The sequence below is a fragment of the Polyodon spathula genome, chromosome 11 (assembly GCF_017654505.1).
Source record: "Polyodon spathula isolate WHYD16114869_AA chromosome 11, ASM1765450v1, whole genome shotgun sequence".
Classification (NCBI taxonomy): Eukaryota; Metazoa; Chordata; class Actinopteri; order Acipenseriformes; family Polyodontidae; genus Polyodon; species Polyodon spathula.
Genome location: NC_054544.1, coordinates 29,688,318 through 29,707,329, shown reverse-complemented (window position 1 = coordinate 29,707,329; position 19,012 = coordinate 29,688,318). Strand labels below are relative to the sequence as shown.

The 19,012-nt window shown below is 40.2% G+C and overlaps 1 protein-coding gene and 1 long non-coding RNA gene across 7 annotated transcripts in view; one reads left to right on the top strand and one right to left on the bottom strand.

Moving 5' to 3' along the window:
* Positions 1-1,552: 1,552 nt before the first annotated feature.
* LOC121322631 lies at positions 1,553-18,748 on the top strand. 2 transcript variants are annotated; one of them, XR_005951064.1, is made up of 3 exons: positions 1,553-1,603; positions 13,525-13,628; positions 18,666-18,748. It is a non-coding gene; the product is annotated as an uncharacterized LOC121322631 (long non-coding RNA). The 2 variants fall into 2 exon arrangements; XR_005951063.1 differs by lacking the exon at positions 1,553-1,603 and adding an exon at positions 10,684-11,240.
* The window catches only part of LOC121322628 (arf-GAP with coiled-coil, ANK repeat and PH domain-containing protein 2-like), a 42,024-nt gene continuing 32,744 nt past the window's right edge, over positions 9,733-19,012 (bottom strand). For 4 of the 5 annotated variants that reach the window (XM_041262798.1, XM_041262801.1, XM_041262802.1 and 1 more), the window contains 8 exons: positions 18,744-18,940; positions 17,536-17,640; positions 15,498-15,590; positions 15,014-15,222; positions 14,474-14,583; positions 14,070-14,180; positions 13,549-13,610; positions 9,733-10,522 (listed from right to left, as the gene is read on the bottom strand). In XM_041262798.1, the coding sequence (XP_041118732.1) occupies positions 10,419-10,522; positions 13,549-13,610; positions 14,070-14,180; positions 14,474-14,583; positions 15,014-15,222; positions 15,498-15,590; positions 17,536-17,640; positions 18,744-18,940 (991 nt within the window). In that variant the 3' untranslated portion in view covers positions 9,733-10,418. The remainder of the gene's footprint in view (positions 10,523-13,548; positions 13,611-14,069; positions 14,181-14,473; positions 14,584-15,013; positions 15,223-15,497; positions 15,591-17,535; positions 17,641-18,743; positions 18,941-19,012) is intronic. The other variant, XM_041262803.1, reaches the window with a different exon arrangement.

Below are 19,012 nucleotides of genomic sequence, written 5' to 3'. Positions count from 1 at the left end.
ATCTGTATCTGTGTGCATGCATCTCTGTGTGTGTGTGTATGTGGGTGTGTGTGTTCATCTGTATATCTGCTTATCTGCCTACAAAAGTCTATCTGCATGCATGCATCTGTGTGTGTGTGTGTAATCATGCTGGAGTAGCTCAGTCTCCATAGCTGCCCATCTTGAGGAACAGGAACAAATCTGTCCTAATCTTCTTCAGGGGCTGGTCAGGGTGCTGTCTGCTGATCCCCTCTGTTCCCTTCAGTGGCGCCAGGGCTCCACACAATTGCATTTCAGATGAGCAGGCCTATTTATTATCTTACAGTTATCAGGCTAGTCCTTTCCTGTGGTGTACAATTGACGTGTTTTCATGATTGTATTAAAACCAAGAGTGTAAAGGGTAGGGTGCTGCCAGAGGCAGTGTGAAAGAGTGTTTTTTTTTAATTATTTTATTTAGCTTCTTTTCAATTATTATTCAAACAATAACAACCTCATTGCAAGTGTTCTCTGTGCTGGCCGGCCACGGCTGTTTGTTCTGGCCCTAGAGTCTCAGCAGCAAGGGGCCCTTGTTAGCGATTAGCCGGCAGACTACTGCAGCACAAAGCACAGGGTGAAATGTTTTTTGCGTGGGGCAGCGAATTGAAGGATGTGGATTTTTGGCACGAGTTAAATGTGTTTCGTGATTCTTCTGCCGCTATGGAATGAGCAGTTTTTATTGTACCTGTGCACTCTTGTACTGGAGGGTTAATTGAGTTTGAGATGAGTTGAATATACAAACTCATGGTTTGTTAGTGCTTTTAAATGGGAGGAGTTGGGGGATGCTGTGGGCACTATCAACAGCATAGCATACTCATTAACCATTACATTACCCAGCAGCAATGGATATTCAACGCAACAAGTTCCGCTGAGAACAGACCTGTCACCCAATATTACCGGTGGTAATTTGATTAGTTAACTATGGGAGTTAAATTGCTTCCACAAGGGACATGTGGAGGGAGATTTACTTTAAGTATGATTACACTGATTACAAAGACAAACACTACATCGTATCAGCTAGTCACCTCAGTGACGAGACACACAGACAGTTCCAGCTCATATCGCAATGCATTCTGGTACGTTTCACCTGTGTCACCTTTCACAGCAGAAGTACACTTACCAGAATGCATTGCAGTGTGAGTTGGGCTTGAACTGTCCTAGTCTAGTGTACATGGAGTCACATGGTAACCCAATCCTTTGTCAAACTCCATTAATCTGATTTGCAACAGGGAGATGCAGTTTTTACACATACCAGGGATACGCTTTGCACGTCAAATGAGTGAATTCGTTCAATATTGCGAAGGCGTCACAGGTAGCGCGCGCTTTCTGTTAGCAGATGTTTCTAATATTTCAGGAGCCAGTCAACGTTGGCGCAGACTTACTCACACAGGTGGTCTGTGGAATCCTGAACACCAATTGTGATAAAATTATAACAGTAATAAATATTTTAATTGAATATCACTGACTTGGCACCGCGTGATCCAGTGGGAGTTGCGGCTCACACAGCTGCCTAGGTTACTGGTGTGATTGACGTTGAGAAAGCTTGCTGTATTCACTGGCTCCTGTTCGGCGTGCACAGGCACAGAAGGTGAGTTTCTTTTTGTATCCCAAAACTCTAAATAAAAGTTAAATGAAAACACCGCTTCACACGAAACTCAGTGCGCTTGTCCATTTTATAAATTTGTTTAAAATATATTTTGTTACGGTGCCAATAAAAACGGAAAGCGAGATCTGTGTACGATGCGTTTTTTTTCATGAAAGCAATTTAATTAAATGTTATTTAACTTTATAACGCATGCTTAGTCCACCTTTAAACACATTTTGGTGGCGTTACAATTGGAATATATTTGAAATTTGATTTTTTTCATGGAACAGTGTATATGAGAGGGCAGGTTTGTAAGCTTTTGCACAGGTGCATTTTGTTTGTTATTAAATAATAATAATGCAAATACATTACACCCAAGGCCATGACCAGAACTGACATTCTACCGAGGTTAAACTTGTGTTAAAAGGTATAGCTGGCAGTATTTGTATGACTGCTTGGTATTTACTATTCGATTTCCAAGTCTATGTTACACTTAGGGTTGCCACCTCGCCCCATAATTCCGGAACACTCTGAGACAGAACAGGATTTTGAAGTTGCCTTTAAACTGAAGGAAATCAACATGTGAATTGAGCCCTAAACCTTTGCTAAATTGGTTCTGGTGATTAATTATCTTGAGGCAGCATGACAATACAATAATAGCTTTTAACAAATGAAATAAATAAATAAGTACATCAATATTTATTTATTTTATTAATAGTTTAAAAAATATATATTTTAAAGTTTCTTTATAGTTTCTAATAGTATATCACCTTCTCCCACTGAAATCATTAATACTGAGCAGCTGTTCACTATTCCTGACACCAGACAGCATGAACACTGGATCAGTGTTGTTACTTAATTGGAGAGTCAATGTAAATTAGGGCTATATATTACTAATTAATAGGATATAAATAGCATCTTTGAAATATTGGGAACTGAAATATCATTTTGTACAAAATAAAAATAAATATATTGAATAAACCTATACACATGTTTATTCAAGATGCTTTTTTTATTTTGTAAGATTTGTATTATCACAATGATTCGGATAATTAAGAATCAGTATGTTTAGTGCTCAATTCACATGTTTATTGCTCTGTTTAAGAGTAACTTAAAAACCATGTCTCCTCCCAAAGTTCTGGAATTATGGGGCCAGGTGGCAACCCTAGTTACCCTGCAAACCAACATTTTTAGGTGAGCCTCGGCAATTGATCCAAAAAAACAACCAAGGACACGACCTGATTGACGGTGCCCTTGTAGCTAGTTTACGGCCATGCCCAGATCAATACAGAACTGAGTAAATTCAGTGCTATAATTCTGTACAAAAAACAATGGTATTGTTTAATCAATATATTCCATAGAAGTGTATGACTTAGGCGTTACAACATAGTTTTTTTTTTTTACTTATTTTGCAGCAGTGAACTTCTAGTGCCCCAGTTGCCATCACGATCAACCATCTGACCAATTTACTGTTTAAAATGCCATCATTTCATATTTATATATTAAACGTGTTTACTGAGATATGTTTAAAGAGTAACGTTGGCCAGATACTAATCTGCTTCCTGTTATTCTTGATTTGTTGTTCTTAATCCGAGATCATTGCCAGCCTGCGACGGCTTTACAGCAGGAGCCCAGGTAAGGCAGTTCACTGAGAGCCCTTTATTACACATGCTGTCTATCAGCATGCATGTTCTCTTGTCTCCAGCACAACTGTATTGGACAACAAGTTGAAAACCACTCTACTTTCAATCTGGGTCTAAAGGCTCTTCATTGCTGGGTGGTTTTCCTATAATAAAGCGCTGTGCTTGTTGTCTTAGTTGAGGCTGTAATTATTATTGTATTGTTTTACTCTACTGTAGACTTTTCCCTGCTGTTCCTGCATTTGTGAGATTTTTGGAGTCGTGTGCTTCGACACAGTGGGACCTTGTTCGTTGGATTCAGTCTGTGCTGTTGTGATGAAGCACTGCCCTCCAAGGCTTTTTTATGTTTTTCCTGGATGGAGTGTTTCCAGGCTCATGAAAAGTTTGTAGCCGTCTCTTGTCTCTATTGGTCTAGTCCTGGAGCTCTTGACCCAGCGTGTGGTTTGGCCTCTCTGCGGGATGTAGATCTGTGAAAGGTGTTAATGGACATGGGAGTTAATAATTTGATGGTTGTGGCTGTTATTATTCCTGTTGGGAGAGATTTGGAGGCTTTCTGAAGCAAATGTGCTGTTCTAGAAAATACAGGGACGCTCTGTTTTATCCTTCAGGCACCGCCGTGCAGTAACATACGGCTAATGCACGCAGTACAGTTGTATTTAATTTGTAGTGCATTCATATGCGGAGCTAATTATTGTAATGTATAGTAAAACCGTAAATAGAAGTTTATTTCAAAGTTTTTAGCAATGGCTTCAAATCTATGAAGTGACACACCCAAGCAGTCGGACGGGGGTGGGGGGGATTGTATCAGCTGTGTGCAACTTGTGCTATAAAACTAGTGGCTTTCCTTGAATGCTGTTGATTTATAGACATAAATGCAGGGATGGGAATAAGACTCCCATTGCGTAGCAGTGTGATACATTCCTGGTTTCACTATGAGTTTAATATTACTGACCTGAGCTTGTTAACTTTACACTGTGGCTAATCAAGCTCATAGTAAAACCTGGAATGAGGGAAATTGCTATGCAATCAGAGTTGTATTTCCATCTGTTTAATGTGAGGACCATATCAATAATAAACTACAGATTTGCAATTAAAAATAAAACAGGTTTGAGTAAGTCCAAGATCTAAGAATAGTTAACCGCACACAAGTACTTCATGCTTGTGAAAAGTAGGAAAGATGACTGAAAGCGTTATTCATTCCTGGATGGGGATTAGATTGACAGTGGTGAGCACGGTCTCCCTGAGCTGCAGCTCTGAACATCATGGTCTCGCTGAGCTGCAGCTCCGAGCGGCACGGTCTCGCTGAGCTGCAGCTCCAAGCGGCACGGTCTCGCTGAGCTGCAGCTCTGAGCTCAGTGGGGGCCAATGTTCAAGTCCAGCTGCTCAGCAGACACTGGGATTGCAGACCGGCTGTACGGCTCATTTCCAGGGAGGTATTTCGCACTGTAACTGGCCTGTGCTGGCTGGGGCAGTGAAGGGTGGACCCATGAGCCTGTGGGATTCGGTTTATTGATTTTTTTTAATGTACCTTTTCTATGAGAGGCCAGCCTCCGCCTGCTTCTCGGAATTGTGCATGATGAAATGAAGGGGAGGAGATTTCCCAGATCCTTTACTGCGAGCAAGTAGTGCAGCTGGATGTTAAGAGCAGGAGAGGCGCAGACTGTGCCAGTACAATAACAGAACATGTACTGTAGCAGACCCTCGTATTTCTGAGACAATCATCTGAAGTACCCTTGTATCAGATAGTTTGTATCAGTTGGAAATGACGTTACATTAAAATGAGCGATACTGTTTAATTATTCTTCTTTAACTATGTATTTAAATATATTGCATATGGTGCTGTTAAGCGGCAAGTTGATTTTCACCCACTGAAGCACCGTTCGTGGATTGCATCGAACAGCACTGTACAATATTCTATAGGACTGTGCAAGTCTAAAGTTTTATTGGTTTATGCTGTCGGTTGGGTCACTTTACAAGAAAAATGAAAATCTAGACGTGGTTTGGCTCTCCAGTTTATAAATTGGAGTCAGGGTTATGGTTTAAATTGTTTAAAGGCATCCATCTATGAAAATAAGGAATTGTGGTCTAGCAGCAGACACTGTAGCCTTCTCTTGTCCTCAGGATTTTACATTTTCAAAAGAATTCTCATGAAAACGAGTCAAAACATCCTGGAAATAATGCCTTGCTTCTGATTTACTGTCAAGATTTTATCAATTAATTGTTATATAACGTTACGCAAGTGCGTGTTTGCACTAATTGCATACATAAATACATTGTGACAAACTGCCTGGTGAGGTGCTCGGCAGTGGAGCTGGGTCAGGCTATGCGACGGTGAGTCAATGGCAGTGTGAGATCGCTGGTGGAGGTGCTCGGCAGTGGAGCTGGGTCAGGCTACGCTACGGTGAGTCAGTGGCAAGACGAGATAGCTGGTGGATGGCCCAGTGGTTTTCAGCAGGATTTAGCTGGACTTTGTGTATTTTTCCACATTTTTTTCCAGACAGGAAAGTTACAAAATGGTGGTTCTTTCCCTCGCTGTGGGGAGCTGACCGCAGACTTCCACCGGGACTGTTAAACCCAAGCCAGTAAATCACATGGCCTGCCTGAGTGCTGCTGTGCTGGGCCAAGGCTCTGTCTGGGAGCTTGTTGCCTTTTTTTTTTTTTTTTTTTTTTTTTAAGCCTCCCACACGAACCGGGCCACCTCACTGCCCATGAGCACAGTCCATGATGAGACAGTCACGTTCTGTTGCATTGCTTTCAACAGGCTGCCGCTTTGGAAAGTTCCAAAAGCAAGTCTGTCTCCATGCTGTTTAGCGGAACGCTATGCATTCAACAGGGTCAGCTCTTTCTGTAGTATTTCAAATGTACCCCTGCCTTTCACTGAATGTAGGTCTGTGTGTAAATGTGACTTCCAGTACCTGCAGACAGGCAGGATACCTCCTTAAACTGACCCAGACAACGGTACACCCAATAACTTGTGTTAAAAAGGGTCTTAGGCAAGTTTACTGTTAGACTAGCGTACTGTATAACACACAACGACAGACAAAGGGAAGAAACAAAGGGGGAAACAACATCCTGTTTCAACCTTCCTAAATTGAAACAGTACAGTAAAAAATAATGGCCTGCTGCCTTATCAATGTCTGATACTTAATAGATCATTTTTAATTTTCTGTCTGTTGTGAATGAATTTCATAGAGCTCTAGGAAAGTGTTTTAGTAACTTTAAACATGTAGGTATAACATGCAAGTACACTTTTTGTGGTGTGACCTTTGAATGGTCTATATTTGATATAGTGCCCCACTGGGGAGTTTGCTTTAATTCTCAAAAGCACAATTGTCTGGTTCTTCAAAGTTGCCAGTTCTAAAGTGCATTATTTTAAATGATTTGAAAAATCCTTGGCTATCTTTATCCCACATGAGATTGTGTGACAGTGGGAATGTGATTAACAGGCTCTGCTCTATTAAGATTATTTCTTGTAAATCAGTTTGCTCTGCTTCCTTTTCAATTAACGGGTTGGCTAACCTTTCAAGTCTCTGAAATAAGAAAATAAAAATAATAAAAAAAACACACTAATAATGTGTAATGCAGCAACACATCAAAGTTATTGCAAGAGGCTACGCTTAATTTAACTCCTATAGACTGCGCTTGACGTCACTGCTATACCAAATGACTAAATTGCCGGATTACTGCTCTGAATAATGTGAGCTAATGTTTAAACAAAACGCTTTTAAAATTACCCATTTAAATAGATTTTAGATGTGACATTCTCATAGCAAGAAAACGATGCACAGAGAGCCATAGCAGGTTTATTTCTGTATTCCAGAAACCTACAGTAGAAGCTAGATAACTAAAGGATCGACGGCAATGCCATCTAATTGATACATGTTATCTACAGGTAGACTACTCTAGGGCAGTAGAGTTTATATGAAAACAAATATTAATAGAACAATAAGTTAACACCGTTAAGAGTCTTTCCTATACTTGCAGCTTCGCTGCACAAAAGTCACACAAACTCGAGTCAAATGTATTTTATTTATTGATTTCAGTACCACTATTTTTTTAAACAATATCTTTATAGGAATATTGTAATGAGTATGTACAATATTTACATGTCCCACTATCATAAGGTACATAATAGACCTCCTTATGTATAATTGGAAGATCATGAAAATTATAATATTTATATATATATATATATATATATATATATATATATATATATATATATATGTGTGTGTGTGTGTGTGGGAATGTGATTAACACACACACCTAAAAGGTACTATATTCTACCACCCAATGCAAAAGCCTTTGGTCAGTGGATAGTAAGTGAAGATAACCAGATTGGTCCCCCCTCAGTCCCCACCTGCTGTCTCATGTGTTTATGCTTGTTCTCAAAGTGGCAAGATCGTTCTGGTCTCACTCAGGGCAGTCCGAACTAGCTTGTAAACAAGTTCTGCATAGAAGGTGAAACCACGCAAGAATGGAGTTGTGGAAATTAGCTCTTTTTGCGTGACACTAAACATCATTGCGAGACACTTTTAAAATTTTTAAATCAGGTGTATTTGTATTGTATTGATTCATTTTAGGTAACAACTATAACTAATTAAAATAACTTGAAACATACCAATAGCTTCTAACACTCAAACATGTTTTATACATTTATACCATTTTATACATTTGTACCGTTGTTACCTTCTTGCAATCTGCTGCTTACAGCATGTGTACACTTTTTTTAATCCACAACGAGCAAGGCAGTTTGCTACCATGCTCCACATAATCAACTAGCATTGCTGATAGTACAGATATACAGTTTAAAAAAAAAAAAAAAAAAGAGCCTGGTCCTAAAGCAGATAAGTGTAATCCCTTCATGTCAAAACGAGGCAGCCTTGCAGGTGTTATAAAATAGATTTTAAAAGCTTGTATCATTTCTGATGGTCCCATGCACAGCCACAGTAGAAGACTGTTAGTGATCAAGGATAATGGAAAACACAGTAAATTACCTTGCCCCCTGTGAACAGCATGTAAAACATCTGTAAATATTCCCCAGCAGCTTTACAAACCATATGAAACAGTCAAGCTGTCCTTCGGATGAGATGTAACACCGAAGTCGTATTGTAAATGCCTATAATAATAATAATAATAATAATAATAATAATAATAATAATAATAATGTTGTAATCTCTTTGGTGCTTTTCTCATTGTTCTCTTGTGCTGCATATGTTTCTTGTGTACTGTCCATTATGTGGCGGGATCTGTAGCAAGCGATAGACAAAACTGACTCTAGAACCAAGGTTTGAAAACAGGACCAGTTAAAATGAATGCTTGCCATCTTATGCATTAACTCCACGACAACAAAATGAATTAAATGGAAAAAAAGCTCATCCTAGGAGCATGCGTATATATATTATATATATATATTATATATATTTTTTTTTAGATAACTAATGTTCAGCGGTTAACAAATTGTATACAACAACTTGCAATGCAACTCACAAATCACCTTGGCCCCTCAAACAAAGCCAATAATATCAAAAGTGGTAAAATCAAATTTACTACAAAGTACAAAAGTTACACAGATATTCACATAAATAAACAAAAAGAAACGAATTGTACACAACAACTCACCCACCTGATGCCCCCTGGTGGAGGGAATGAATCTTGCAAAATGAACACCCTAAGCCAGGCGCGCTCACACACCTTTTTTGGTAGAAGTGCAGTGCAAAAATGCATTTATTCATTAACAGATTTGTGCAGTACTTAGTTGTACTCTGTTTTTGTACAGTTAGTATAAGCACCATGCAGGCACACCGTTTGTTTTTATATGCATGCGAGTGGCATTTTGTTTTCTAAAGTTTTCACAGAAAGTTACCACCAGAAATCAAATAATGCTTCAGTAAACAACAGAAGAGGTTCACGTTGCACTTTAGTTATTTCATTTGCAGTTTTCATTTATTTTATCAGCAAGCTTAGAACTGGACGAACGCTTTGTGAAGGTGCTGATTTTTTTTTTTAAGCCCATTGGAATGTCTGCTAATATCCTGACTACTGAGGTTAATGTAGTTTGGGCGGCTTGCAGGATGGGAAGAGATTTAATGCCATGGAGAAAGTAATAAAGGAATATCTGAATCCACTTTGACAGTACATTGGAGTGTAAAACCTTTGCAGCTGTTTTAAACCTGACAGATGCCAGGAATAAACGGTGTCATCTTTATTTTCAAGGCTTGTACGGCTATGGCCAAAAGTGTAGCATCACCTAGAAATTTAAAATTGAGAATTACACATAATTTAAAAAAAAAAAAAAAAACTATAGGAACATATCTTAGATATTTTATTTATCATTTAATCAAAGAAACTACAAAATGATATCACAAACATCTACCAGAAGCCTTAACAGTAGTACAGCATTTCATGTTAGATTTCAAAATGTCCCATTTTTCAATTTGTACGTTTTTCGTTAAGTATATAGAAAACTACAAAGCGGTATGCATATATTAACATAACATTATTCAGCAGGTTTCGTTCGACTTTATGAAGCAACATGAACTCATTCTATAGGGTGATGCAAAACCTATGGCCATAGCTGCATGTCTGCAAAAGGGTATAGCCCAACTGGCGTACGCTAAACTATTCTACAGGCTGGTTCTCAGTCAAGCTAAGAACTTGGCCATCCACCAAAACTTTCTTTAAAACACCAATTATTATCTTGAGCTTTTACTGCATTCAACTGTCGTCACCTGTTAAAAATAATTGACTGGAAACATGCTGATGGTGTGTGTGGTTAAAGGAGCTGTGGATTTTGTAAACTGATACATCAAGAAAAAATGTCATCTGTCATTCCAGGAAGACGACTGGAACTTCTGCATTCTGAAGAGTGTTCTGGCTGCATTTCAGGGTGACCTTATATCTGCATTAGACCTATAGCATGGACCCTAAGGACGTTTTTATGATGGGGAGTGTGTGGAACAGGCTGGTGTGTATTTGTGATTCCTCTTTCAATCCAGCAATTCACAAATTCAAAACAAAACTCTGCCATTACGTGTGAGGCTGCTGCTTTAAAGTAAATGATTTTTTTAAGGCAGGTGGCTGTTTATTTGACTACCAAGCGACTGAAATCCCCATTTCCAGCATACAAGATTCACGTGCTGCTGTCTCTCCTCCCTGCTGCACGACCCTCCCAGGTTTCACAGCCTTTGGGAGTCATACTGCTGGAACCGGTTCAGTTTCTCTGGATCATTTGAAGCCATATGAGAGAAATCTCGGAAAATATCTTGATAAGTTTCATCCCCTGCAAGAAAAAAAAATAAAAATTTAGAACCAAAATGCACACATTTAATTTCTTACTATGCAATTTGAACAAATACGAACACAGACCCGTTCTTAAAAAACACTTGAAAAGAGATTTAGCTTAAACAGAACAAAAGCAATATAACAAAAAATCAGCCATACCTGAGAAAGCTTCAAAGCAGCTCAATAGTAAAAGATAGCAGAGTTAAGCAACAGAAGTTTAGTAGCAATTTTATAATACAGTTCAGTGATTCTGGAGGCAAGGTATCCAGACCAGTTCAAGGTATGTGCTGCAGGATGAAAGTTATCTGGTACACTGACCATGATAGGTTAAACCCAAGACTGAACCTGAATGGACAGCACATCCTTGTTAAACCAGCATGCAATTTGGTAATTAGGCTATCCTAAACTACAAGATGACACAATTATGTATTATTATTCTCTCAACAAAAATTGGATTTTTTTTAACAACCATCTTGTATTTAAAGTGCAGGATTTATGTACAAAATTACAGTTACATTGGCCTCGGCAACCAGTCAGAGAACAAACTTGAGAGAACAGTAAAGAAACCATGAGACTTGACAATGAACAAACAGAGAACACATGGGAGGAGAAGCACTGGATCCTGTATTAGCACCAGTATCGGATCCACATCGCACACAAAGATGCAGTACAGATGTTTCCAAACATAGGGACAGATCACCTACTCTGGACATACAGTAAGAGTACATACCCACTTTAATTCCCTTTTAAAAGTAAAATCCACTGGGAGAGGCAGGTCTGAAGGAAATCATTTGGATTAAACCAATTAAAGCACAAAACTTTCTAAACTATTAAAAGTACTGTAGTATTACATTTCAACTACACAACTCCAGAATGCATTTGAAACGCAATCTATAACTCGGGTCTCAGAATTTCTGGCCCATTTGTGCATGCATGCACACTGCTTATTGTTGTACTGAATAATTCTGCTGATGTGAACAGATTGCTGGTACTGGTTGTAAAATCTATATAGCCTTTTATTTTGTAATGGCTAAAAATGGTCCTGGATTTCACCAATTTATACATTTGAGATTGTAGCAGATTTTATATATTTAAAAAAAAAAAACTTGAACACTTGGTTGACCGCTTGTATATAAAAAGCTCAGTAGAACTGATTACACCGTGTAACAATTTTTTTTTTTTTGGTTCCTGGGTAGTAAGTGTTATTTCCTAATTGCTTATGCCTCAAAAGTATAGACAATGGTATTACTGTCCTGGTCACAAAAGCAAAGTTTGTGGGGAGTAATAGCCATTTTCTGTACTTTTGAGGCATAAGCAATTAGGAAATAACACTTACTACCCAGGAACAAAAAGTGTGTTACATAGTGTTATATTTACCTGCAGTTAGAGGAGAGTTCATATGGCAAGCTTAGTTAATGGTTACCCACCATGAGGTATTCCAGACCACACCCCTTCCCATGACAGCTCATAACATTCAGGGCAGTGTTACATTTCACACTTCACATTTCTGTGAGAAGAGATCTGTTTCAAAGTTCTGTAATATCCACTTAACTGGACATTCACTGGTCCTCAAACCCATTGAAGAATACTGTATACAGATTAGCACTTGCAGTCATGCTGTAGCCTCAATAACATACTAACAAACTCAAGAAGCTCCAGTTGGAATCGGGCAGTTTCTCCCTTTAACTTGTGCACAGCTGACGGGCAGCTGCTATTCTATGAGGAAAGAGGTGACCATACAGTATAATGAAGTATAGGCAATACAGTACCTATTTCTACATTGCACACTGATAGAATACTGTGTGGCAGGCAGGAATACTGTGATGTCTAAGCATTACGTGTGAGAAATCCCAATCGAGGAGGGAGCACCACAAGTATATTTTCCATATTTAATGAAATTCTGCTTGTGCTATTTGCCTTCAGACTTTTTTCAGAAAAATACAAAACAAAATGATACTGGAATGTTTAAAACACACAGAAAAACCCTGACAATTGAGAGTAAATTGGCTGATCAGTTTGCGTTGCTTTCGAGTGGCAGGAACACTCACTAGTGCTGAACGGCCCCCTGCAGTGAAGCTTGTAGAGAGAGAGGGGTGCCCCTCGGTTCACTGTGCAGATGTATACCGACTCGGCAGCTCTTCGCCTAGCAGCTCTTATTCAACACAAGCACCCAGCTTTGTGCAAAGTTTGCTTCAAAATCAAACCCATTAACAATACTGTACAGGAGCCTTTCAAAATCAAACCCATTAACAATACTGTACAGGAGCCTTTCAAAATCAAACCCATTAACAATACTGTACAGGAGCTTTTTCTTCTAGAATACGTTGCTGCCCGCTAGGCAGAAAAGACTTGCATATTACTTAATATATGGGGTATAATATTTTTATTATTTTAAGCCTGCGCTGCATTTTGAACACATGTATACATATCATATTATGCTTGCTCTATTGATTTTTGGCATTTTATTTTAGTAATTCTTAACTATTAGTTATTGCAAACACATGAGTAATGTGTTCCCTTTTCTAAACATAACTGTATCTTATTAAAATCTGCACTTTTAACCACCTTGCCATAAAAGTTTTAAGTTTTATAGTCCTGATTCTATTAGTGATGTAAACTATTTACTAATGATGTTTTCATGTTGCTGCACATTAACTGTTAATTTCAATAAATTTAAGGCATAATACCTGAATGTATCATTACTACAGACAGTAATTTATCCTCTGTACTGCCAGATTATTTTCCACTGACTGCAGTCTGAACACAATTGTTGAATACTCATTTACTTGTTACTTTTGAATACTTTGGATAGTTGTACACACACACACAAATTCATACATGTGTAAAATGTATGTGTATAAACACTCAATCTGGCTGTAATCTTATGTAACCACAGTACCTCTATAAAATTCTACTGATCCCTAAATAAATACTAAGGCTACGACTCCTCCAACTGCAGGCTTATGAATTCCTGTATACATTTCTTGTATTGCATTTCAGTGTGGCTGTTAGTGGTATATTGACCTGGCTGTCCATAGAGCCCCTCCGATTCCCGCATTTCATCATTCATCTTCGCCAGCCGTAACCTGCCAGATAAAGAACAGGTGAGCATCACAGACCAGCCGGGCTACTGTAGAGTAACACCTGGCTTTGTAACATTATTTGTATGCTTTTTCCACTGATCAGGTTCTTTACATTCGGTTTTCCTATTTGTCACACTCCCTGTTTTGTCAGCCACTACTGAGAGATTCATACACTCAATTTTATTTCATCTGTGATCAGATTAAAATCTAAAGGGACAGGAAATTCAAAGTGTAGAATGAACGGCTATCAGGTGTCCCCATTCTCCAACATGTACTACTTCTGTATCATGGAGAAATGGTAATTAGATCATGATTAAAACCCAGTAAAGGGTTAGTGTTAGGTTTCACTGGTGTGAACGGCTGTAATTGATGGTCTGAAGCACACATCAGCTAATAGATTTGTTTCACCTTTGAAACTGACAGATGGATCGCAAGGGATTGTATCCAGAAAGCTTGACTTACAAGGTTACAATGTCTGCATTGGCAGCATCCACAGCTATTGCAAGAGGGGTTTTGTCGTCACGGTCGACTGCATTCTGACTGGCACCTCTTTTCAAGAACAGACACACCTGCCTGTTCGGAAACAAAAACACAGAACAAAATGTTCAAAGGTACATTTCCACAAGTACAAAACAAACACGTTTAAATGAATATAGTTGAACAAAAGAGATATGTGGGGACACTCGAGAGAAGTCCATAACTGATTAAAATGCAGTGTCAAGAATGGATATTTGAATGCTTAACAGATTCAAGGTTGAAACTTAACATTGACAGTAGGTTCCCTAGTTAACATTTTTGCAGGAGTAAATAGTTGTTTCGGCTAATGCAAGCAAATATGAAATCAGGGCTGACTGAAAAAAGAGTACCCAGTGTGTCCAAGGATGGTGGCATGATGCAGAGGTCCTCTCCCCCGGACGTCATGATTATTCACATTAGCACCGTTCTGCAGCAAAAACTCACAGGCAACCAGCGAACCCTAAAAACAGGACAGAGACCACATCCACCTGCTGTTAGCCTCAACACACAGAGGCAAGTGTGTGCCTCCAAACACAGCCTACAGGCACTTTTATATTGACTCTAAAAGGAACACATTGGACTTGCCCATCTTTAAACAGAGCAAACAGTTGGACACATAATAAATATATTTCATTAAACTTTATTTCTTTCCCTTGCTTGATGTGGGGGGTGGGGGGCATTCTGATATGACATCACATCATGCATTTGCATCTTCCATATGTCCTATATAAAAACAAAATGTATTTAGTTAATTATTTATTTATTTTTAAACAGGTTGCCATGCATGAACGGGGCTAATTATTTTACATCACACTATGTGAATCCTAAACTCAACCTTCGTACAATGAAACACATGCTGATCCTATAAGCTGTGCAAAGTGGACACTCACCCCCAGGACGGCCTGTATTAAGGGGGTTTGCTTGTCGGCCTCTGTGTTCACCCAGTTCACCTCCGCGCCCTGAGCCAGCGCCTCTGCCATGTCTGGGAGGTTGCGTGCGAATGCAGCCCAGTATAGCTGGAGTCCTGGAGAGCATTCCTTAAACTCCACCAGCCCTGCAGAGTTCTTCCCAGGCTCTGGAACGGCAGGCTCTGGAACCCCTTAAAAAGGCAAACACATTTTAAAAAAAAAAATAAAAAAATGATTTGAACATATTTGTACATCATACTAAAAGTACATAGGAGTTTTATGTTATTTAAAATTTGCTATCTGGAATCAAACCCTTGAGATGCACCATCTTATGTACAAGGGGGGCAGCAGTCACACTAATCAATAAACTGCTTCTGAATTTCGTTGCTGAATTTGAAGTATGTTGTGCTCGTTTCTTGTACTTTTAAATCTTTCATCTGACTCCATCGTTGATCGACTTACTCACCGGGTTCACTCAGGCTGTTTGCAGACGGGGTAGAGGCCAGCATCTCCTTGCTTCCAGCAGCACTGTTCTGGATCCCGCTGTCCACACTCTTTTCTATAGTAGAAAAGAAAATAAAGGAACATTGCTCATTAGAGGATTTACATAATTGTCAAGAGTCAATGTTGTAACATGAATATAAGCATGACGGTCCAGACAAACAGACATGGGATTCCCTCAATAAACCTGTATGTGTGTGCAGTTTTCTGGCACATTCATTTTTAAGTGCTGCCTTCAATGAATGCAGCCTCAGGAGAGGAGAGGAGATGTGACAGGTTACTGAATAGCACATCTAGCTCACAGTTAAAACACAAGACAGAAAATAAGAGAAACCTTCTTGGGAGTCTGATAGTGAAGTAAATAGGAAGCACTGGTGCACCTAAAAACCATCTGCTATTTAAACATATCGCAAGAGAGGGACCACAGAACAATGCTAAGAAATGATGAAGAAATCACACCAGTAATGCTGCTGAAATAATGTTTTAATTACTGTAAATGCCTCCAAATGCTTTGCTAAACTTAACGGTAACTAACATAAATCCTAATGGTGCTAGTCTAGACAGCCCAGAAATGTATTAAAAAATGTTGGTGCATTATAAGAATAAATAAATAAATAGACGGACTAAGGAATGCCATTAACGCAATGGACTGGAAGTTCAATGAGAAGTGGAACGGAGGCAGAGCACAGGCACAGAGCGCAATGAGAAGTGGAACGGAGGTAGAGCACAGGCACGGAGCGCAATGAGAAGTGGAACGGAGGTAGAGCACAGGCACGGAGCGCAATGAGAAGTGGAACGGAGGTAGAGCACAAGCACAGAGCGCAATGAGAAGTGGAACGGAACGCAATGAGAAGTGGAACGGAGGCAGAGCACAGGCACAGAGCGCAATGAGAAGTGGAACGGAGGCAGAGCACAGGCACAGAGCGCAGTGAGAAGTGGAACGGAGGTAGAGCACAGGCACAGAGCGTAATGAGAAATGGAATGGAACGCAATGAGAAGTGGAACGGAGGCAGAGCACAGGCACAGAGCGCAATGAGAAGTGGAACGGAGGTAGAGCACAGGCACAGAGCGCAATGAGAAGTGGAACGGAGGTAGAGCACAGGCACGGAGCGCAATGAGAAGTGGAACGGAGGTAGAGCACAGGCACGGAGCGCAATGAGAAGTGGAACGGAGGTAGAGCACAAGCACAGAGCGCAATGAGAAGTGGAACGGAACGCAATGAGAAGTGGAACGGAGGCAGAGCACAGGCACAGAGCGCAATGAGAAGTGGAACGGAGGCAGAGCACAGGCACAGAGCGCAATGAGAAGTGGAACGGAGGTAGAGCACAGGCACAGAGCGCAATGAGAAATGGAACGGAACGCAATGAGAAGTGGAACGGAGGCAGAGCACAGGCACAGAGCGCAATGAGAAGTGGAACGGAGGTAGAGCACAGGCACAGAGCGCAATGAGAAATGGAACGGAACGCAATGAGAAGTGGAACGGAGGCAGCGCACAGGCACAAAGCGCAATGAGAAGTGGAACGGAGGTAGAGCACAGGCACGGAGCGCAATGAGAAGTGGAACGGAGGTAGAGCACAAGCACAGAGCGCAATGAGAAGTGGAACGGAACGCAATGAGAAGTGGAACGGAGGCAGAGCACAGGCACAGAGCGCAATGAGAAGTGGAACGGAGGCAGAGCACAGGCACAGAGCGCAATGAGAAGTGGAACGGAGGTAGAGCACAGGCACAGAGCGTAATGAGAAATGGAATGGAACGCAATGAGAAGTGGAACGGAGGCAGAGCACAGGCACAGAGCGCAATGAGAAGTGGAACGGAGGTAGAGCACAGGCACAGAGCGCAATGAGAAATGGAACGGAACGCAATGAGAAGTGGAACGGAGGCAGCGCACAGGCACAAAGCGCAATGAGAAGTGGAACGGAGGTAGAGCACAGGCACAGAGCGCAATAAGAAGTGGAATGGAGGTAGAGCACAGGAATAGCGCACTTTGCAAGTGCTGTACTTACTACTACGCAGCTTGGAAGAGGTGTCAAAGTAGGAGAAGAGCGAGTCTAGCTCATCGGGACAGAAGAGAGACTCCCGACGGGCCTCGTCGCTACAAGCCACAGCCGCTGGGGGAACGTTAGTTAAGACACGGAAAGCAGGCCAGAAAGGAGGGAAGGAGGGAGACATTGTTTCCAAAAAAAGAACAGGATTAAAGTATAGGGTGTTAGTTTGGCTCTCAGAACCCCTGTCTGTCGCTGGAGTTAGTGTCTTAGTAATAATTGTTAACAGTACGTCTTTTAAAAACATACAAAAAAAAGCAGGATTGACAGGTTGTTAGAATGTTACATTACAGTACTGCACATCTGTTCTTTCATCAGGCTTTTTTTTTTTTTTACTCCCAAATTCCCACTTTCCTTGAGAGCACTGTTTCCCAGCATTGCTCCTTTCCCCAAATTCATCACTAACAGAACAACAGAACATAAATATTCTCTTAGGAAAATGCTTTGGTTTGATGAAATTAAACCTAAAAGTACCGTATTCCTTTGAATTTAAGATGCCCTCAAATTTAATATGTGGCTCAAATTTCCCACCCTCAATTTGCGGAAAAAAAAAAATCATATAAATATGCATATGGAGGCAGTTTGCAGCCGTCTGCTACGATTCGAAATCGGGCAATAACGTTTTGGTTCGTCTTTTCTCTCAGCAGTCAGTCATGTTGCTCTAATTTAAGATGCAGGCTATTTGAGAAGCAAAAAATGGTTCAGAAAGTGTGTTTAAAACCCGAAGGAATACGGTATTCAGAAAACAAATGTGTCAACTAACTAACTAGTCAAAGTAGAAGAATCCTACCAAGGGACAAGACTGTTATTTGTTTCATAGTGGGTATTATTTTTTTTCTATTACCGTATATACGGCAAATCAGTCAAAGTGTACCTGAAGTATAATTCCAGAACTTTAATATGGTCTATTCCAGAATATGACATTGGAGCATTCCCAAAACCTGTAACAGACACAGAGTTTTCACCACTTTGCTGGTGGAGTGCAAGAACATCAGAACTTGTAATGTTCCTAAATTAAATAAGATTGTTTGATAGTATTTCTCATGAATATTAAAGGCTAGGACCTCATGTTTCCTCTCTTTTGTTCTCAGTGTAACCTGACACGCCCGATGTCCTTGTTGCTGCAGAGTGGCCCATACTAAAAGCGGCATGTCCTTGCTGAGTGTTACCTGAGATGTGGGACGCTGGTCTCATTTTGGGAGTGGGTGGAGGAGGGCGAGGTGGCAGGTACTCAGAGCTGCTACTGCTCAGCCGTTTCTCCTGCCTGCTCAGAGATATAACCTTTGTTCTCTGCTCTGCTGCCGTTGGTTTCTGGACAAACCTTTTCTCAACATACTTTGCTCTGATGTAAGCTTCAATCTCTTGCCTTAAAAATAATAAAACATCGCTGTAAACCATGAAGTGTTAACACATGTTGTTACACCCTACAGCGTAACTG